Source organism: Centroberyx gerrardi, chromosome 6 (assembly GCF_048128805.1).
Source record: "Centroberyx gerrardi isolate f3 chromosome 6, fCenGer3.hap1.cur.20231027, whole genome shotgun sequence".
In the NCBI taxonomy this organism is placed as follows: domain Eukaryota; kingdom Metazoa; phylum Chordata; class Actinopteri; order Beryciformes; family Berycidae; genus Centroberyx; species Centroberyx gerrardi.
In genome coordinates, this window is record NC_136002.1 from 4671886 (window position 1) to 4695145 (window position 23260).

General features: G+C 42.7%; 2 protein-coding genes across 5 annotated transcripts in view; one reads left to right on the forward strand and one right to left on the reverse strand.

Annotated features, from left to right (window-relative positions):
* The window catches only part of myo18ab (myosin XVIIIA b), a 137143-nt gene extending 119404 nt beyond the window's left edge, over nt 1–17739 (reverse strand). For 3 of the 4 annotated variants that reach the window (XM_078283971.1, XM_071905459.2, XM_078283972.1), the window contains exons 1-2: nt 17646–17739; nt 14242–15413 (exon numbers count right to left, since the gene is read on the reverse strand). In XM_078283971.1, coding sequence (XP_078140097.1) covers nt 14242–15261 — 1020 coding nt within the window. In that variant the 5' untranslated portion in view covers nt 15262–15413; nt 17646–17739. Of the gene's footprint in view, nt 1–14241; nt 15414–16544; nt 16625–17645 lie in introns of those variants that run through there. The other variant, XM_078283970.1, reaches the window with a different exon arrangement.
* Nucleotides 17740–22492: 4753 nt separating this feature from the next.
* Nucleotides 22493–23260, forward strand: LOC139916549 (phospholipid scramblase 2-like). Its single transcript, XM_071905471.2, has one exon. It carries the CDS (start codon nt 22568–22570, stop codon nt 23258–23260), a length of 693 nt encoding a protein of 230 aa, XP_071761572.2. The 5' UTR covers nt 22493–22567.

Below are 23260 nucleotides of genomic sequence, written 5' to 3' on the forward strand. Positions count from 1 at the left end.
AGAAGGAATAATCGAACGTCATTTTTGGCCAATTTTGACAGCCCTAATGTGAACTAACAAAAACTGTCTCTCTTTTGTCATAGCAGGCAAACCCTGAATGCCTAAAGAATCTACATGTTTGTCATTATGGTCTCAGATATTCGAAACCTCTCAGGTCAAACAAGGTGGCAAATTTTCCACATTCCTTTCTGTCATCTCATCAGGGAACAAACTTCAGCTCTATTGTCTTCATGTAAGCCAAGAGACCACCAGTTGTTGCTGTTCCTGCCTAGGCTCAAGTATATGACCGGTTGACTTGCAGCGAGACAGGATGAAACCTTAATGATCCCCATGGGGAATATGGCTGGTTGTAGCAGGAAAAAAACATAATAGGATTTAAGAAATATAAGAAAATAGAAAAGAAAGAACTGAGCGAATGGGAGAATTAAACTTAAAGACGAGATGAAATGAAAAATGCCTTTTTAACCCTTTTAGATCACATCCCCGGTCATACTGTGCACCTATTTAACAATATATGCCAAAAAAAATACCAAAAATCAATTTCATTGTATTCTTATATCAAAATTCAATCATGTTTTCTTCCTGTAAAACAAAATATGCCGTGTGCTTAGGTAAGCATGCCCGTAACTAATTTCAACCAATAATATCATGACATCCACCCATCAATCAATCTTCAACTTTTAGCGCACAGAGCTAAGAGGCTAAGATTCATTAGTAGGGATGGGAATCGAGAACCAGTTCCAGTTGAGAACCGGTTCCAAATTGTCTGATCCATCGGAATCGTATGCCTCCGAGGTTATCAATTCCTTTTATCGATGCCGGCATGTTTTTCTGACAGTTGCGCATGCGCATTGCAAAAACTCATGCGTCATGACGTCAAACTCTGCATCTACGCTGCTGGAAACTTGCAACAAGGAGTCATGGCCGAGAGGAAGAAACGGTCCAAAGCGTGGCTTCATTCCACGAAGAAAGATGACAACAGTGCTACTTGTAACGTCTGTAAAATTATCATTTCTGTGTTCACACATAGCGTTTTTTGATGTGGAAAAAGCGCTACCTGGAGCGCTTTTTGTGAGGAGAAATAAGAAGCGGATCACGGCAACGTCACCTGACGTTAGCTGAGCAGCTGCTAGCTCACTAACCAGCTGGTTAGCACTTCTAACAGACAGAACAGTGTTGTGCAACAAGCAAAGGCTTACCAGATATTTCCAATACATGTGCAGTATAATCCATACTGCCTTTATGATCGCTGTTGCGGTAACGGAAATTCACTTATTACAACGTCCCATTTCTCCACCGGCACTTTCACTTTCTCCATATTTGTTGTTGCTATGGGAAACGGCCAGTGTCTCTGTCATCGCGATTGGTCGGCTGAGAAAAAGCGGTTCACCCGGCGCTTTTCTGAAAAGTTGAACATTTCTCAACTTTTTAAAGCGCTCCGCTCTGACGAAAAAAACGCCGCTGCAGCGCTTTTTGGGAGCGGCTGCCTTTTGTGCGCCTTGCGGCCGCTTCCCATTGCTTTTAATGAGAAAAGGGCGCTGGTGGTTGGGGAAAAAACGCTATGTGTGAACGCAGCCTTAAGGGTGGAAACACCAGCAATATGTTGAAACATCTTAGGGTAACCATCTAAAGATCTTACTTGTTTTCCAAGTTATATAATTTTAAGAAAAGGAGCATTGTAATTTATTTTAACATGTTCAAATGTTATTAGGCAGACATTCTACACTGTGTTCAGACTAGAGCTAATAAAACAGCTGCGTTGACACTGAAAACCTGTGTAGGCCTACTTTTTTTTCCACACAGAAAATTGATCGGGAATCGATAAGGGAATCGATAAAGAACCGGACCGATAAGCAGAATCGATAATGGCATTGGTATCAATAAAATCTTATCAATTCCCATCCCTATTCATTAGTTAGCTAGCTAGCAACAGCATGGTACTTCGGTGTGTCTTCGGGTGTTATGACACACCCACTTTTCAACGTTCAAATCAAATTCCTCCCAACGTTATGTCCCGCCTGTCTTTCCTGTTTCATTCGGAAATACGTCACGATACGGAAGTTAGATACTCTCGAAATGCCGTTTCATCTCGACTTTAACGCGACCCGACAATTCCAACGTATCAAGAATACATTCAAATATCAATGAAAAGTATGAAAATACAAATTGACAAATTACAGATGTTTGAGATCGCACAAATAACCACAGAACATACTATGAAAAATGAATGAAAAAATGTAAATGAGAAAAAAAGAAATTAGAAAAAATATCAACATATGCACACTACATGATGTGCAAAATGTGCATTATAGTCACATGACCTGGTCAACAGAGGGCTATAAATATGTGCCGAAAGTGTCTAGGCGTGGAGACATGAACGGAACCAGAAATCAAGTTCCCGCCCCCCCATCACCCGCTTCAGAAACTCATTCCCTCTTCCTTCATAACAGCATCTCCAGGGAAAAGGGTCAGGAAGTGGCCTATTTGTTCCAAAGCAGATTCCACAAATACCAGAGTGGGACTTTAAGGGAGAGGCCTGCTTCCCCTTGCTTCCAGTCAGCCTGTCAAGACAAGCGAACTTGGCTTCTTGCTGCTTTAACCTCCCCTCTCTCTCTCTCTCTCTCTCACGCTCTCCCCTCCCCTCATATCCTTCTCATGGCCTCCCCTCTCCTCCCAATCGCTTCTCAATCTGGACTCCCGCTGCAATGCTCGGATGGTCGAGGGGCTTCAAAGCTCGCTCACCAGACTTGACCTCTGGGGGAGTTACAAACTGAGATGTTTCCCCAAACATTTCCACACTGTGTGATATATTATCACAATTAACAAGCTTGTTATGAGCGCCTGATTGGGAGAACGGATGCTGGTTTCCACTATATTACTTAACAATAATTCAGATAACAAATGTGCTTTCTTCATGGGAAGTGTTGGGAATTTTCCAAGTTATACAGTTGATGTGGTAGTTACATCATGTGGATGTACATGTGGATATGCAAGTTTAGTACGCCATTAGTGTAGGTTAGGTAACCTTTGCCTTCACAGCATACATTAATGAGAGAATTATTTTTTATTTCGGTTGCACATATGAGTCAGAAATTATGGAAGTGTGTGCTTCTTTATAGGTAGAAATATGTTTGCTAACCGGGTTTAGATTAGATTATTACTGTGTAATATTTATTACTGAAGGTAATCTCCTTCATTACCAATTGTAATACATTCTCTGTGTTTATCCATTTGATACAGCACAATGACACATTCTAGGCACAACATTAATTTCAATGGGTAACATATTTCAAAGGACAATATAGTATTTACTGCATGTGCAGTCTCCAGGCCAAGTTCATTGATGTCATTCTGTTTTGCTTCATCTATTTATGTTTAATTGATCACCGAGTGATATTTATTTTCTATCTTAAGTGGTTTGTGGCAACATGAGCCAGGAATATCTTGCTGTTGGAGCTAATATTTATGCACTTTTCTTTGTCCTTTAGTCCAGAATCTGTATAGTGTCCACAACCTAACTGTGAATGCAGACATGTTGCAGTCATTGTACCCCTGTCATACAGAGTAAAGGAGAAAGTCACCTCAACCTGGAGATTTTGTGCTCTAGAATAGGAGCCCTGTAGTGATCAATATGATCTCCAGCCAGTCTTAGATATCAAAAGGTTCCAATCACGTGAAGGGAGAGGGATTTAAAATCTACTACAATGTAGAGTCACACCAGTATGACTAAGGCAGTTCTTGTTGTACAATGCCAATTGCTTGTTTCCATAGCAACCGTGGGTACCCACCATGCCAGGCCTCTCTGTTCAGACATGCCTATCCGCCCCCATACTCTGCATCCAGATGGCTGCTGTAGTGGAGCAGGGGGCAACTTGGCCAGCAGGAGTGAGGAACTGCAGGCGGTGAGTGAACTGTGCAGAGTGCTGACACCTTCAGTTTCTTAATGCCGCTTTTCCTATCTTAACTCAACAACAGACTCACACATGCCCACAGTATATTCTACACTTACACTGTTTTCAGCAACCTTACAGAGTTTAAGCTGTAAAATCTAAATCTCATGTCAGGGCAAGTCTAGCCAGGTCCGTGGAAACATAATACCATATGAACCTAACATATGAACTTAGCATGAATCCTTACACTGAGGGTACAGCTTAGCACAGAGCTAGTACTGGTCAGTCTAAGGCCTGGGTGGTCAACAGAGTAGCTACAGAGCACGCCAGCTGGATCCATTAATCACTTTGTTTCACCAGGTCCATTGGTTGCCACTTCCTATCCATGCTCTATTGCTTCCTCTCCCTCTTCACCAAAGGCTACAAAGTAAGGGAGCATGATACGTCTTGACTATCAATTGATATAGGGTAAATTATATGTGTTGTTCTGGCAAAAAGGAAAGGTAGACTGGCCCAAGATCAAGTGTGGAAATGAAGTGTGGATAACAGGTAAAGGCTGTTAAGGCAGTGGTGTACTTACAATGAAGTCAAACATGGCCGAAATAGAAACGGTCTGTGCATGCAAATGTGTATGTACTCGTTTTGTATATTTACACTCCACGTCGGTGGGGGAGCATGGGGTTAGGGTTAAAATATATATATTTCAGTGTACAGGATTTTCTGAGTTTGAGTATGATCAAGGGTTTTCACCAATATTGTTCTTGATTCATGGACCAAAGAAACCTGCAGCACAAAAACACCTTGTATAGGAATCAATTTTAGACGCCCCTCTCTTAAGAAATTAATTGCAGCCTCTGCGATTTGGAATTTGCAGAAGTTCATATTGCGACTTTTTTTTTCCGATTAATTGTTCAGTTCTAGTGCAAGCCTGCCGAAATTTGTTTTACAGCAAGTATACTTTGGCCTGTAGTGTCACTGATCATTGAGGCTTCTATAGCTTCTTTGAGTTGATATCTGGAATTGAGAGCGAGAGCGAGAATTCAAGATTGCACAGGTTTCTGGTAGGCTGACACAATCACCCAATGGGAAACACAAGTTCAGACCAACTGATCTAGATGTGCCAGACTGAAATACCATGCTGAGGTTACTTAAACCCCACTAGTGGCAGGAAATACTTGCGGTCTCCCCACCTCTAGAGAGAAAAAGGCCAGCAAATATTTAGGCGTTTGTTATAATCTGAGTTAGTGTATACGTTTCTAAAAAAAAAACTGAATTATAACAATGATTTTTGGAATGTAGGCCAAGTAAAGAGCGGTGGAAGGGGTGGAGGGAATAGAGGAAAAATGATGTGGACGTCTGGGGAAATTGTTTGAGTGCAGGGAGCAGAGATGTTTGAGAGGGTCTAGATACAAGTGGAAGCGAGTGAAATCGGAATTGCTTCCTGAGTGTGGTGAAATAACAAGACGTGTGCCAAAGGTAACAGGCGCTGCTGAGGGTACACTATGGTGGACGGCGTAGGTTGTGATGTGGGTGTATGTTAGTGAGAAAAAGAGTGAGTGAGAGGACTGATAGTCCAAAACATGGATGTGCATCAGAGTGTCCATGTGTTTCCTAACCAGCAAAGAGTAAAGAACAGGCAAAGACAAAACTTCCAGTACGCAGGCAATAGCATATACCTTACCTGCCACTGGCCTAATAACTAAGCTTGTGACATGAACATCTTAGAGGGAATGTACTCATAAATCGGCTAATTACAGATTGATCCGCAATCAAGTTGCTAATGCTACACTAGCTGAAATAAAAAAGCCACAATGTCAGAGAGCCAGCACCCTCAAATGACCACCAGAGGACTCTTAAAGGGGATGTATTCTGCTTCTATGGTGTTCGTTGTTTTATGAGCCTGTATTAAATATTCAAATGAATCAAATTGCTCCCAGACAGTTGAGAGCTGATGCCAAGGCATCCGGAAATACCAGAGCCCACTGCCAAAGACTGGAGGAGAGGGCTAAATGGCAAGTATGAGACAGAAACTGGGATGAGCTGAAAGGAAAGACAAACACCGATACCCGAGTTTATAAAAGAGAGATCACAATTGGAAAAAAATGAACAGAAATGAGTTACTGGGTTGAAAACGAGGAGAGAGCTGGCTTTGGGGAGGACAAAAAAAATGAGTACTCCACAGCTCAAATGGATGAAACCACACTGGAAAGGAGAGAGACTTAACAGTGCTATTAAAACCAACAGACAGCTAGTAGAAGGAACTGGAGGAAAGGACAGGGAGTCCTAATCACTGTGGCCCCTCTAGGAATTTGCAGCACTGAATGCTGCACATCAGGTTTTACTGGAGGCATGCAGTGACCTGGACCAGATTTCTGCTCATGGTTTATGGTTTATGCAACACTTCAGGTAGTGCTGTTCAACAGAAGTCTGTACACCCAGACGGTCACATAAACACACTTCAAGCCCCTAAGCTAGGCTCAGCAAGTGTTACAAGTCAGACTGCTAAATCCATAAGATCAGGAATCAACAACTTGATTATAGTCAGGAAGATTTGAGGATTTTGACCAAAACTGAAATAGTGTTGACAACAGTCGCCAACCCCACAGGAGTCCCAATAAAACTAGGCTTTATTACAATACATACCGCTGAGTAAAAGCTGAAGAAACCAGAAGGTTAATAGTAGTTTAAAGTATTCTTTGTTGTCAAAACATGACAAACCTAACGAGTCCTCTGGCCAAACCACACTTCATTTTCAACTGTGCTAATTAGTAGTTTGCTTGTTAACCATAAAGTGATTGAAAATAGAAATGCAAAGCCTATTTCACATTTCAGTGTCAATTTGTCAGAGCATGTGCATACTACTACAGAAAAATTGGATTTTGAAATTATAACCCAAATTATGTATACATAAATGGAAAAGAAAATGCTATTGTTTGATTGCATTTTCATTTTCCAATTTGCATTAACATTTGAATAAAGTAGAAAACATGCTACCGAATACCAAACTGAACTGTGCAGTCAATTCAATACGCCACTACAGTTTAGTCCAGCTCCTTCCACAGTGCCACAACAAAATAACACCACCAGCATTGCTGGAATGTAGTGGAAAGTTCCCACCAGCCAGGCTTTGTGCTGTGGGTCAGACACACCAGGGTGGAAATAACAAATTACAATTAGGCTACTTTTGTTACTGTAATTGAGTAGCTTTTGTGTACTTGTACTTTTCAGTATTTTTCAAGGTCAGGGGTTTTATTTTTACTAACATATCTTTTCACTTGTACATTTTACATTGCATCCATTATGATGTAATATTTTTGTAGGCCCCCAATAAGCATTGCATTGAAAATGGCACGGTACTGTTACACCTTTATTGGCCGATCAAAAGAAAGCCTGAGGGGGTGGATGAGAGAGGGAGAGTCAATGGCCAAGTAAAACTAGGTAAGGGAAAGATGGAGCTGGTGAGTGACGGAAAGATGAATAGGTTAGGGAGCGTCAGGAATGTCATCAGACCCAAACCCATGGCCTTGGCCTGTTTACATTTACAGTTCTGAAAACACTTAGGATGTTGTTGAAGAAAAGAGGGGTGTTCTGTACAGAAAGCAACACTAACACATCCCTAAATTCTTGTTCTGATTGATGGTTTACTTTGTTTTGGGCGCTTTTGTTTTATAAAGTTTTTTTCCCCGCAATTAAAACAACCTAGTTTGAACTCTCTCTCTCTCTCTGTCTTTTTTACATTGCACAGGAAAGATCATATGGAACAATGTTTTTAAACTTTTTACTTAAGTAGATTTTTACAGCAGTAATTGTACTTCTACCTAGCAAAGTAACAGTACTTCTACTTATGAAGAATATGATGCAATTTGATTAATTACATATTTATTGTAGAATTGATTAATACTACACTGGTTGTCTTTGGGAAGCCCGGAACCTGAACTGATTCTAACGAGACATCAGATTCCACACAAGTAAACTGAAACCAGCTCTTACAGGTTTGAATCTATTTATCCTGTTGTCTGCTTATACCAAACCCCTGCATGTAAAATCTATAGTGACTGTACGCTAGTAAGGCTATTGCTTTTACAGCAGATGTGGCTAATAAGCTAGCTTTACCTCCCTCTTCTCTTTATTACCCAAGCAGACTTTGTGAACACTGGCATGCCCTGTGTGAAACATATAGCTACATCTGATATGGAAACACGCATGAAAGTCAACCTCCAACACACACTCATGCACTCTAAGGTTAATGGTTATGGGAAGCTAAACTGCTTACAGTTTACACACCAATTTCTGCCATTCATTAGTTCTGGATTCACTTCTTCTGTGCACTTTGGCACCGCACCTGGTTTTGTGCATGTGTGTTATGTATGCGTGTGTGTGTATGCGTCTTTTCTGCCAACATCTGGCCTACAGCTGAGTCCAGACTCTCTTCACTGCCACACCTCTACCAGATAATCTTTATTGCAGTCACAACTGTTTGTTTGGGTTAGTGCTTACCGGCAATGCACCAGCACTGCAGCAGCATCAGCACATATCCAACCATACAGTAGCTGTGTTTCCATCGTGTTCCCATCCAACCGCACAGTAGCTGTGTTTCCATCCAACTGTCAAGCTAATTTTGAGCACATTTTTTGAAATGTCACAAAAAACAAAATGCAAATTACATGTTTCTGTAGGCTTCCTGAATGTAGAACTACGTCAAAAACACATCCACCAGACAGAATGGAAAGAATCTTCCAAGACCTGGTTAGTATTGGTCAAGTTGTTATTGTTCGTTAGTGTCAGCTCATGTTGGACATATTTCATGATGTCATCCAAGGACAAAAACAAAGAAATGCACCAGTGTCGTGACTTGTGATTGGGCAATCGCGTTGGAGCGCTACTTCAGTCTTTATTCTACAAATTCTTTTGCCAATCTATCACATAACATCTTCATCAACAAAAATATTTTCTGTCTCAAGCAAGCTTTTCTAATTAGATGAATCATAATTCACAAAAACATACTTGGATGGGAACCCAGCTACTGTCACTGTCAACAACTGGTCAAAAATTAGCATTATATAGCATTTTTGTATTAGGGCCCGGCGATCAAGCAGACAAGACCACACATAGCACAAGAAATAATATTCTCATCTTATTGAAAAACCTGGACCTCATTCACATATTCACAGTGGCGCTTCACAGTCACAACTCTGCAAAACTTGAGCAGCAGCTATGCAGCCATTTAGCAAATGTGCCTTATAAAACCTAGTGCCTAAACAACTGTCTTCATAAAGCAGAAGGGGGAGAAGTCGGTGGGATCGGCCAGTAGCGGCTGAATGCTGCAGGAGAGTAAAGAACCCTTGGCGTGGAGTGTCAGTAAAACAACAATACGAAGCCTCATTAAATAAACACATTTGTATGCAGCAACATGTGCAACTACGGCTCCGTTTCGGGCAAGGTCCCCTTCATTGCAAGTATACCGCTACCTTCAGCTACATTTGAGCCAAAACGAAACCTTATCGTTTGTCTTGTTTGTGTAAATGTCTCATCCTTTCTTGCCCCATCCCAGTGCTTGTCATAGGATATCCTGCCCGTATGGGCCAATGGCTAAAAGAATAGGCGCATCCTGTCTGTCCGGTTCCAAGTCTTGATTGTATGTTTATGTATTCAAGTTTGAGTAGAAGACAGCATTCTTTACAAGTCTCCAGATCAGTCTAACTCTCATAACAGTTAACATATGGCTCCTCACCAAGGCAAGATACAACCTCAAACTGCCTCTATATAGGCTAACTAGCACATTCACTGCCCTGCTCTGAATCATGTGGTTCAAACACAATATGGTGGTTTATACAGCAGAGGTCATGGTGGTGGTCTCCAGGTTGTACTTCACCATGTAGTTATAAAACACTCCTGTACGCTAATAACACCAGAGAGGCTGTTGGCTTGCTAGAATGTAAACAACAGTTTAAAAAATGTAATTATAAAATGGAAATAATATAATTTGGATGGAGAGCTTGTGAAATTGTGATGGCCAAGCCGTCTCGTTTGTGATTACTACAGCAGAATAAAATGGAGCTAATATCACCATTCATTTTTCTGTCCCACCATTTGTATTTTCACTTTTTTGTATTGCGATATATTGAATTTCGATATATCGTCCCATCCCTAACAGTAATGCAATAGAGTTTTGCTTCCTACTCTCTATAATGTGGCATAACGGTTTACATTTATCATGCAAATCAATGGTCTAACATATCTAGTTTTGAAAAATATAGGTCTATATGACAGGAGTTACACAAAACAAGAGAAAGGCGTTCACATTGGACACCTAGTGCTAATGTTGTCATGATATCAGAATTTTGACTTTTATGCCAATACAAAGACTAATATCTAAAAATACTACTATGATGCTATGGCAAACAAGAAAAACCATCACAGAACAACGGTCACTGAGATGCTAAGTTACTTGTGTTACCAGACTGACTTTCTAGCAACTTTTGCACGGGGGTTTTGATGCCGGTTGGGTCTTTGTCAGCTCTGTAAGTGAAATAGTTCCATATTTGGCTCCTGGCACCGGTTTTGTCAGCCAGTTTAAGTGGAGTGGGATCCAGTTCAAGACGTGGTGGACTGTTTAATGCTGTTGAATGTTTTCAGCTGTTTGACTCGGACTGCTGCAGCACAGTCAAGAGCCAGACTGAGGCTCTGTCTATCTCCCATGTTTTGAATGTCAGCTATTTCATTCAAAATAATCGATTCAAGTATCAAAATTATTAAATGACTGGTGGAAATATTATTCCTATGTACAATCACATTATTATTCACCCCTTGTAATGTGGGTTGAATAAAGTGAATGTTATCACTGGTTTAGGGAGTTGTTCCAGGGATACAATATGCAGAAAAGTGGACAGCTGCCACTGGCATTGTGAGCCGTGCAACCTGGCAGAATTACGCCAGCTTCCCTTTTGAACCCATTGTCAGGATTAAACGATGGCCGCTTCTGACGGTTCTCCTTTATTTAAACAAGCAGTCAAGCTGTTGATATCCGTTAAAGCGGACAAAAGAGACAGAGACAGGCATGCTGTTTTATAGACGCACAAATTAGCTACACATACTGAAAGATAGGCACATGAACTTAAGTCGAGGCAAATCTGTGTGAGTGTGTGTGCGCGCTTGGTGACCCAATGCTGCTTCAACACTTAAACAAAGCTCCCTCCGGTCTGCACTTCCTGTTTGCACGATGGAAATCATTATGGCAGCTCCTCACAAGACACAGAACAAGTCTCTCTTATCCATTCGGAAGGGGGATTTTTCCAAGAAACTACCCACTCTGGAGCGAGGGCTTCGGAGTCATTCATTCTGTCTCCCTTAGAAAAAGGGCAACATGCGGCCTATGTAGTCACTCCCTCCCTCCCTTAGCAGATGAATTCAATTGTGGTGAGGAGGGAGATTGGAGTGCCTTTCATTCTGTGTCACAAGGGCCCTTGAACCAGAGCCAATGGAAGCAAACAAACAAAGCCCTCTGAAATTGCCAACCAGTCCCTACTGGAAGATGGAACTGGCCTGGGCAGCTCACTATGTTATTGAGCTGCTGTTAATAGCAAACAATGATAAAGACCGAGGATTAATAAGAGGGGGTATGGGAGGAAAAGAAGAGTTGGGCGGATGCACTGGTGGTCTGCAGAATGTGATGACGGGGTGTCGTAGGGGAGCGAGATGCGAGGTTGTTGAAAACCGAATGGCAGCACACAGCCCAACTGATGAGTCTGCTCACCCAGGGTGGAGAGGAAAGTTAACATGCAACTAACAAACTTCACTCCAGCTTCAAAACAAGACTATGGGAGTTCTGCGGTCAGCCATAAGCGGAGACAAGGTTGAACTGTCTTCTTTGAGTAGAAGTCAAAGTTGCAACCTCATTTGTCCCAATGGCCAATCAGTTTGGCAGCAAGAATTAAAGAGAACATTACATAAAGACATGAGGCCAACAGGCACAGCAAACAAAAGATACAGCTGATTAATGTCAGTGATTAGATTCTTCCCACATGTTAACGCTTACGGCATTGCAGTTGGCAGTTACATTACAAAAGTTCTTCAGATTGTTTGTCCTGTGTTAGATAACAAGCACTGCCTTGTGGATTCACTTGTGGAACTGTAAATAAACCGTTCTGTATTTTTATCCGTCTACATCAGAGTGTGAATACTGGATGAATACTGGATACACTCTAATGTTAACAGTAAGCTGTTGTTCCAGGATAACCAAGTGGTACCCTGTAGGCCTACTTATATTGTGCTCCAACAGCCAAGGCAGCAACATCCCAAGCCTTATCTATTTTAATGTTGTCTTTGTAGAGACAATTCTCTCTCTCTCTCTCTTAAATAAACATCTAGGGTATTATTTATTTTTGTGACAACTCAATAACAGACGCAATTTTCAAAAGGCAAGTGATAACTGAAAAGCAGATATGATGATCATCATCCCACAATAACTGCTGAATTACACCATCATCTGCTATGGGAGTAGCGAGACTGAACCGATGGCCAAAGGGTCGTACCTTAAACACAGAATGGAAGGGATGATATGAACTGTACTCTGCTCTCTTACTGGCCACATTCACAGTCTTCACTAGGGGGACTCTTCTCACAAATGCCAAGATTACCATACTAACAAGTAAGTTGAGAAGTCAGTATTGACTCAGTGTCCTTTGTTTACAGGTAAACCCCTGAATAATGCTGAAAATTGCGGAATTAAGTCTTAAAGGATAAGGCTGGTGTTTTTTAATGCATTGCTTACCGTCAACAAATCCTATGAAAATAACAAAATCAAAAATGATTTTGTTTTGCCAACAAGTCTCGTCCATGTAGCCGATGCCCAATGAAGCCATGTCCCAGCAGCCATAGAACTCCATTGTATTAAAAAAATGATTAAAATCATTGCAATGCACCGGGCCGGCCGACTTTTTCCTCAAGCAACTTAATAAGCCGGCTGTAAACACGTTTGCGATCTCAGGAAAGTAGTTCCGTAGCACCGAAAATAGTCCCCGGCGTAATGAAGAATTTGCACCCATTTGAATTTGATTTGGTAATAACTACAATAGCTTGACTTTTCGTGGTAACAGTTAGCGATTTTTAAAATTGAAACTATGTCTTTGTGAGCTGTATTTCAAGGTTTTTAGCTTACAATTGGAGCCAATGACTTCCGAGTTGACGGCTAAAAACGTTATGTGGGAAGTCAGAAAGTAACGGGAGTAGAGCAAACACATTGTTGATTTTGTTATTTTCATAGGATTTGTTGACCGTAAGCAATGCATTAAAAAACACCAGCCTTATCCTTTAAAGGGGATATTGTAAAAGGCGTGGTGGGTTTGGGGGTTTGTGGTGCATCGTCCCCGAGTTTTGAGAAAAGCTCATGGTGTGGGAATGGATCATTCTCAGTGTTATGATTGGGTGTCTCCACGGACAGCTCAGAGCTCTTAATCCCAGATACAGCTGCAGAAAAGCATTTTGTTTAAATGTACCTTTCAATATTTATTATTGTAATAAACATCTGTAATCACTGTGAGCACTGTTATTATGTGGCTGATAGTACTTTAAATTACTTTTTGTAAATCTAAGCCAAGGCCAAAACAGCCATGAGAAAGAGTGGAGGTAGCATAAGGATTTATCTAAAAAGGAGAAACACACACACATTGTATGTCAAAAGCTTCCAACACACAACACTAGTCAGAACTGGTTGCAGACAGTTTGAAAGGGACCACACTTTCAAGTACTTGAGCAAAATATGTACAGTATAGAAAAGTGGTGCATAAAATACACACTAGGCTCCAATAGCCTCCTCTTGACACCAAGAGGGGCAGAAAAAAGCTGGCGGAGGCACTTGATTTCCCACATCATGGTCATATGCTTGCAGAGGAAGGCTTAGGAGCATTATAAACATTACAGTATGTTAAGGAGAAGGAGAGAAATATAGAACGCCTTGTCAACGAAGCAGCCTCCAAAATTCTGAGTCTGGGACATCGCTGCGTTTCCCTTACAGTGATTATGCTCTGTCAAGCAAAGTTTCTGACATTGTACACTTGAAACCTTGTGAGAAAACAAAGGTAGACCGTTAGAGTGGCTGGAGGAGATGAGGCTCCTGCAGCAAAGCTGTGAAGGGAGTAAATGTTTCTGTTAGTAGAAAATTAACCGTGGTTAGACAGGTTTATTGATATTGCCAGTCACAGTCAATCAAGACTTAACCAGCTTGGCACTTGTTGCATCACATAAAATGTTCCCTGCTAAAGAAATTGTGTTCACCTTTAACTCAAAGCACCCTAAGGGAGTAGGTTTGGCAAACTTTTGATATTTGTATGTATAAAGTGGACAGGCTGCTTACATGTCTGGCCTCCCTGCGCAGTCCCTCGGTGTTCCTCAGCCAGCAGCGGCTCAGCTCGCTCAGCTCCAGGATGGGCTGTACTTTCAGCCGGACCGTGTCTCCGGACTGGCGGATCATCTCCACTATTTCGTCCCGGCTCTTGCTCTCCACGTTTCGGCCATTTATCTCCACCAGCCTGTCGCCCGGGACCAGCCCCAGTGCCAGGTCCTTCGTGCCGGCGCCGGGCTCGGCGAAGTGGACCACGCGCCTGTAAACGCCTCCGTCGGGGCTGCGGTCCAGCATAGTGGTGCGACGCAAAGAAAATCCAAAGTCGCCGGTGTTGCGGCGCTGGAGCTCCATTTCGCGTGTTTCTGGAGCAGTCGGCGCAATGACGGCCGGGAGCTGCAGGTCTGCTGGGAAGGTCTTGTCCACCACTTCGGGAATGCACACTTTTTGAGCTGCTGGTACTTCAGGCTGCTGCTTGAGGCTTTGCTTACGCAGTGGGTCAAAGACCTTGGTTTCCACCTGTGGGGAGGGAGCGGCCGAGTTCTGGCCCGAGGGTGTTGAGCCCTCTGACGGGCTCTCCTCTTTGCTCCTTTGGGAAAAGGAGAAGCGCTTCATCATCTGACCAACCTGCGAGGAGTTCTGCTTGGCCAACGAACCGAAGTGAGCCACACGTTCACGCACCGAGCCCCGGTGTCCATCCTGTCCTCCTCCGCCCTCGCCCTTCAGGTCATCGGTGGAGCTGGCAGCGCTCAGCTGGTCGTCCAGAACCATGCTGCTGCGGTTACTCAAACCGTCCGATTCAATGTCGGTGAGGGTAAGCTCATTGCTACTGGCTACTTTGATGGGGATGGGGTTAGAGATCTCCAGTTTGTTCTTGGACTCCCGCTTGGCCTCCCTTTTCAGGTTGAAGAAACCACGCCGCATACTCATCTCTTCCAGGCTGCGCAGCTCTGCTGCAGACATCCTCTCCTTCTTGTCTTTCTTGTCTTTCTTCCCCCCATCCTTCTCCTTATCCTTTTTCATCAGATTGAACATGTTGGTGCACTCAACACAGCACGTCCCACCAATGTGGCTCTTGTTTCCTCAGACAAAAAAAAATTTCCATACAGAGGTAGAGATCCAGTTGACTGGTCAAGTCGTTTTGTAATGACCAACAGGGACCTGAAGGTGACACCTATTCAAATCCCCTGGGGAGAGAGGGAGAGAGAGCAAACTGAGTCAATCTCCCAAATGAAAAAATCTTGCTAAGGAAACCCTGAATCCCTTGTATTTCATGATTGTAAAAACAGACAAGAATATCTAAGGACATTGACGAAGTGTGTTAAATGGCCTACTGTCCAGCTTTCCACAGTGTATGGGTACAGCAAGTTTTGAACTGTTGTGGTGCACTTCATTTATTTTGCTAGACAATTTAACAGTCTCAAAATTGAAAAGGTGAAATCAAGCAAGTGCTACTTATGTTTTCTCTCAAATAGGCTTTTCAAAATGTATACAACTCATTTTTGCCCAAGTTTCTCAAGATTGTTGCTGTGTGACTACATGTGACATCTGTAAGTGGCCTTGCAGAACGTAGACCTACATCACTGATGACCTCAAACACTTTTACAGTCTATTAGTGTACCATAAAATCACAAACTGAACATGGTCAAAAAAAAAAAACTATTCTACATTACAGTCAGAGGCCCATTAAAGGAGTCTGGCATGAAGAAAATACATTCCTGGCTCACATTTAACATGTGCCTTTCCAAAACCTCAAAAATCAGGGTGAGATTGTTCCTGCCGCAGGCCGACACAGGCAGGCAAGCAGATACACATCCTTCAGCCTGGTTTTCATTAGTTGCTTTAGTGCCATAGAAAGAAGAGCTACTCATACCCCTTTCTCCACAGGGTAGCATAGGCTGGAATCCCAAACAACCAACCACATCGTCCCTAAATTATAGGTAACGTGAGGCATGGATCTTTCTTATTAGGGATACTTTGTGCCCCAAGCATTCAGCTGGACCGCAAAATGTCAGAAGGCCAAGCAAATATCATGTCATTCAACTGTTGTCAAAGTCTAACTGGTCCTTATAGATCATGAACATCAGGTGACTGAGCTGTGTACAAGTCAGTGATAAAGGAGAGGCCGAGCTGAAGGTGTGGCAAAACTCCTGCTCATTCTTTCTCTGGTGCCCATTCCACCAGCAAAAACATCACCAAAATTGAAATACAGGCCTATGTTATTCATCCTACTGTGTTAAAACATAGTGATGTTTGTAATAACACTTATCAGTGATGTATCTGTCACAGTAACTGTCATTGGCATGTGTATGCCCCACCTTGCTTGTCCAGCTCTGATATTACTATCTCGCATGACGGCAAATCGAAGGCCATTCTCCCTGTCAACAACCTTCTCAAATAGCCCCGATACGTCCCCTCCTCTCTGAAGAGGACGTCACGCTAAACTCCACTCAAAACATCTGGCTGGTAATGGTGCCTTGCACATGACTTCAGACCTTTAAAAAATCGCAAGCAGCCAATCTTCAATTCGGCATACATCTGATACACCGACCACCACTTATTTCAATAAAATGCCATGTTTTACAATTGGTTCGCCTGTTATGCCCACTAAGTTACCACCAAAATATCGAGCAGTGGGAATCAATTTTACAAGTTAACATTTAAAAAAGTAAAAAGTATATATATGCCGAATTCACCAGACGGCCAAAAATAAACGTAAAAAAAAGAAGTCACGTTCTTACCATTGACTATAAGCAAGGCTACATTCATCTGGCAGACTTTTTTGAATAGATATTGGCGTGGCGTTCTCTCCATACAATAGGACGGAACGTATCGGGGCTAGGTAACATTAAATTACCAGGATTCCCAATAGAGCCTGACGTTACGTTCTCTGTCATTTATGGGCTGCTGAGGGTAAACCGGTGCCAACACTTGGCACACTCCCCTAAACAAAGCTGAGGAGGTAGCAGGGACTGTGGATATAACTGCACTATATGCGGAGTCAATAGGACAAAAAGCATGACAGAGCTAACTAGGTGTAGCTTTGTCGGCTGGTTAGTGAAGCAGCTCCAATAGCTAGCCATTTAACATTAGAAGTACATCGAGCGACCGTTAACCAAATACAATTTCGCAGCGAAAGAAAAAGCACCATTAGCGTTGGCCAGCAGCATTTCATTTACGATTATGCTCAACTTTCCAGTAAGCAATCCAGCTAGCTAGCTAGCTAGCATTGGCTCAAGGCAAAGCCGTCGTTCTTTGCCCTCATTTTTGGTGTAACGTAAAATTCTGGGATAACACTGGGTTCCTGTGAAAATTATCCCGTCAATCCGAGTACCTGCCTCAACACCACTAAATACCTGTCTTCAAACAAAAGGTATCCCCTGTAAGCAAACGTGTTTTAGAATATATTAAATACTCACTGTTTTCCAGTATAATGGGGCACCACTGGTGGCTGGTTGATGGGTGCAGCTCGGCTCGTAGCGAACAGAAGCTGCAGACTGTGTGTTAGTTAACGTTAGCTTAGCTTGCTGCTCCCAGCACTACAGCATGACACCAGCTAAAGACAGTTAAACAGCGACTCCTGCTGCCAGTTTGGAGTTATTGCAGGGTGATAACTGCACCAATGTGTCTGGGGTATCTGTTTTCAATTGAACCGCCTGCTAGTAGGCACCATACACTAAAACATGTATCTTTACTATTTATCTGTGAGGCGGCGTGTTGCATAAGGCTATGAAGACACTGCAAAGACCGTAGCTGTGCAGAAAATTGGATAAGATGACATTTCAGTGATCCCCGTTACTATTTGTTGCTTCAACAACCCAGTTTCCCCACAGGAATCAATACATCTTCATTAATTTTCTCTACCTGCTCAATCATTTTCTGGGTCATGGGGACTGGATCCTGTCCCAGCATGCACTGAGACACCCTGGATAGGTCTCCAGTCCATCATAAGGCAAACACAGATAAACAGACACTCACATTCATTCCTATGGACAATGTAGAGTCTCCAGTCCACCTGACTGTGGGGGGAAACCCAGGAGAACACAGAGAGAAACATGCAAACTCCACACAGGAAGGATCAAACCTGCAACCTTCTGGCTGTGAGACCACTTGTTTGACACCTTTTGTTTATGCTCAACAATAAGCACAAGCAAGTAGTGGGTGGAAGCTTATATCAAAGGTCTGCTATGGTGCTTTTTTTTTTAAATGTTTATTCAAAGAAGATATACAAACAGAAGTTCTTGTTATTGCAGCAGTTATACAATTTGTAATAGAAAGGAATTTCAGATTTGTAAGTGCATTCAGATTTGTCTACAGTCCCACCCCCCATACACACTCACACACTCATTCATTCTCCACATTTCTGTAAACCAATGAGTCTGTCAACACATCACTTCTATCCATGGAACAGTATCATCCCCAAACAGTGTGCTTGTAAAACAATGAGGAATCAAATATGAGAGAATAACACATCTACAAACAAGGAACAGGAAGCAGAAAGATAGGAAGAAGGAAAAGAAAAAAGGGTGATATGATGCCAAAACACATGCTAAACACATCTAGCCCCATCCAGCACCTCCAGCCAGAGCTAACACCTTTCTGTGAACTGTGTATTTTGAAGTCTCAGCATATACATTTTAAGTAAATTCAATCAGTTTAACCACTGACAGCCATGTGTTGTAGGTCAGAGGTTCTGTTTAAAGGGCCAATTTCAGTTTTAATGATTTTGTTTTTTATGGATCAGGATAAAAATAATGTTCTTCACAATGCTTTGCAAACAAATGCAGTTTAGTTTAAAGTTGAATTGAAATTAGTTATTAAATGAATGTGAAGACTAAGTCCTCAAAATTCTGGACCCTAATTGGCCAACACCACACCAGCTCCTCGAATTCAAATGGAAAACTGGCCTGAGCTGCGTTTCCCAAAAGCATCGTAAAGCCTTGTTCATGCTTCGTCAGAAGTGCTTCTCAGAACCGCCCAAAACAAACTTCTGAAAGCCCTGAACCTTCGTGGTTTTTCAGAACATTACTTAAGCTACTTGCAGGCTGTCTGTCAAACAAGGGGGGCGGGGTAGTAAACAGGAACTAGTCATAGGTCAGAGGTGAAAGCGCGTTTCCTTTTGTCCGTTCAAACAAAATGGCGGTATGCTTCAATGGAGATGAGAATGTTGTGCGAGAATGCTGTGTGATCTCATTCTAGGTGAAGGAAGAGGAGATGGTCGGTGTGTCCCCTGAACAAAAGAAGAGAGGAGGTGGAGAGGACAACATGCTAGTTCGGCAGATGCGTGAGCACTTCTCCTACTTTCGAATGTCCGCAGGTCGATTTGATGATTTAAAACGCCGAATTGAGCACTACATTAGACATGCTAACACACATTGTAGCCAACATTGATTTGGGCGAAAGACTGGGCAGTGACTCTGCGTTTTCTAGCATTGGGCACTTCATGAACCCAAAGCCCAAAAGCTTCTTAACTAACGATGCTCTCAAAAACTTGTCGAGTGCTCCTGACCACTCGTAGAACGCTAAGTACGTCGTAAGGAAAGAAAAGATCGTGAGGCAGCTTTGTTTTGACTGCAAATGATAATTGTAGTCTACAGTGAAAAACACCAACTGCAAACATTTTTTAAAAAGACATGAAATGCAGGCTATCTATTTTCAGGGCATAATCAGGACTTTAGGTAATCTGAACCTTTGTGCGTAGGAAACCTTCGTAACCACTAAGAACGATCATTATTGGGAAACGCAGCCCTGATTGGAAGGATTTCAGTAATTCTTTAGTGAGGGGAGCCAATCAGGACCAAGTCAAGTTCAAGTTTGTTTATTTATAAAGCCCTTTATCACAAGCATGTCTCAGAGGACTTTACAGAGAATGAGCCTCACTAGATCTAACTTATCAAAAATCAGTGGTGAACAAAATTATATAGGACAAACATAGTGAAAGGCACAAGACAGACAAGAGCAGATTTTAGCAAGACAAACAGTCTACCTATTCTACGTAGTCTAACCTACCCGGCACCACCAGCCTTAGACCCTTATTGCACACAAGGAAAAACTCCCAAGAAAAACCTTAGTAGGAAAAACTTGGAAGAAACCTTGGGCGGGCTGAGGCAGAGAGGGATCCTCCCCCGGGACAGCTCAGCGTGCCATAGGTGCCGGGCAAAACAGTAACAGAATCATGGGCAACAACAATGACAGGGGAAAACAGAAAGAGAAAAAAAAAAACAGAGAGAGGCAGCATGCGGCGATGAGAAGGGGCTGAGGTCAGCTGCTGCACACAGAACACACTGAGTCAGAAACACGTCAGGTGGGAGCAGCATCAGGGATGGGACCAAGGCCAGCACCGACAACCACTGCACTGCACCGGAGTCTGAAAAAGGAGAGAGAAAACAGCTGCACACAAAACAACACAGTCGTTGAGGCACATCCAGGAGGGAACAGCATCAGGGATGGGACTAAGGCCAGCACCGACAACCGTCGGAGCCGGGGCAGGACCTGTCCACCGGCAGCTAGAAACACTGCACTAGAATCTGAGAAAGGGGGGAGAAAGCCAATCACACACACACACACACAGCAAATGCAACATATATACCCAGACATATTTGGCCACAGATTCACTCGTACAGACAGCAAATAGAAAGTGATTAGACACAGTGTAACCAGCAGGCAGCCCTGCGCTATGTTCCCAACGGCAACGTCTATCAGATAAAAACTCACATCCAAACACATACAAAACATTTACACATACACACACACACACACACACACAAACACAAACACACACTGCATCCGAACACTTACCTCTCCCATCACACACACACACACACACAAAAAAGTCTAACAGTGCTATGGTAGGTCGTATGATAACAAGAATAAATAGGTTTTGAGTCCAGTTGTGATGTGTTTACTGGAGTCTGAAACTGCCTGTAAAAAAGGATGAATTTTTGAACATGCAATAACTTTAAATTTAACCGCTCACACAAAACAAAATTTTTACAATGTCTTCATTAAACATCTTCAATCATATGTGTACATAAATAGAGGCAAAATTGAATTCCTATAATAGCCAGTTCAGTGTTGTTGCTTTCTTGGCTGCATTAAAGAGTAGAGTAGGCATATGTGTTTTCTGCCTCTCATCCCCTCTGGAATAGCCCCAGAACACATAACAATGGATCCCTAGGTGGCTGAATCCCAAATGCTTCACTAAAGTCTAATATCTCCTTTCTAGAATGATCTAAGAAAGTGCTGACTCCTCTCCACATTCCCTCCAGCAGGCACTTGTTTGGGGTCCATTCCGGCAATAATTGTGTCATACTGCCTGATACTTTTACAAATACTTTGACTAAATCATCGTGATCTCCTATGAGGGAGGATCTTCAATTCTCACTCATGAGACAACGCCGGTAACGTGACTCTGCTCTAACTCTGTTAAAGAAGCGGTTGCTAAGGAGTGTAACCCTCACAACAACACATCTCAACACATCTCATATATCACACACACACACATCTGTTCCGAAGCAAGCTGCCGAAGAGACGTCTTCATATGAAAGCACAAGTGGTGGGTATTCATTCTTATCAACATGTGCATATCTAATATACATTTTAAATTGGTGTTGCTTTAAGAGGATGCTACAAATGTAGAGACAATACAGTGTTATTTATGTTTATAGGTAAATCTCTATATACTATTATGCCTACTAGGGATCAGCCAGTATGGGTTTTTGAAGGCTGATGGTTATAGGTTTTATTTGTGCTGAATCTGCTGATATTCAATATCTTTAAAATTGAATGTTTTCATGCCAGACAATTTAAAAAAAATCTCATCTCATTAGAGTCAATTCAGGTTAAGGGCTTGCCATAAACAACCAGCATACTATTGATTAATTCTACAACAAATATGGAATCAAACAAACTGCATCATATCCATCATATCAGAGGTAGACGACGAACACTGGACCAGATCTGATTTTCAATAAAATGCAAATATTGGCCCGATTTTACCCAGTTTCCAAATGGGGATCAACAAAGTTTCATCTTAATTTTATCACTATATCAGCAATCCAATAGATCAGTCTAACCCAACTGCCTGGTGTTATTGAGAAGCAGAGGTAAGAGTTTGCTCAAAATCATTGAGTCATTTTGTATAATCACTTTATTGTGTATGTTTGGTAACTCTAACAGGTACCTAATGGCATACCAGGAGAATAAAGGAATTGGACCAATGCCTCAGTTACCAGTGTACAGTATTGGGATGCAGTCTGGTCACAATGCAGTGTACCCAGCACCACTGAACCCCGGACCAGCAGCTCCTCCAGGCTACACCCCGCCTCAGGCTCCTGTGCTGATGCCTGCCCCGGGCCGCCCTGCAGGCTGCCCCCTGGGCCTGGAGTACCTAACCCAGATCAACCAGCTCCTTGTCCATCAGAAGGTCGACCTGGCTGAAGTGGTCCTTGGCTGGGAGATGAACAACGTCTACACAGTAAAGAACAGCATGGGGCAGCAGGTGTTCGTGGCTACGGAGGAAAATGACATCTGCACCCTGCAGTGCTGCGGCCCCGGCCGGCCCTTCACCATTCACCTACGGGACAACCTGGGACAGGAAGTCTTGACCCTGACGCGCCCCCTGAGGTGCGCCTTATGCTGCTTCCCCTGCTGCCTACAAGAGCTGGAGGTGCAGAACCCTCCCGGAAATCCCGTAGGCTACGTGGTGCAGAACTGGCACCCTGTTCTGCCCAAATTTACTGTCCTAAATGAGAGGAGAGAGCCCCAGCTGAAGATCAAGGGGCCGTGCTGCAGCTGTAACTGCATGTCTGACGTTACCTTTGAGGTGATGTCCCTGGATGAGTCGGTTGTGGTGGGGCGGATCAGCAAGCAATGGCATGGGTTCCTGCAGGAAAGCTTCACAGATGCAGATAACTTTGGGATTTTATTTCCAATGGACTTGGATGTGAAGATTAAGGCTGTGATGCTAGGAGCCTGCTTTCTCATTGATTTTATGTTTTTTGAGACAAACAAGGGGAAATCACATCAATACTAA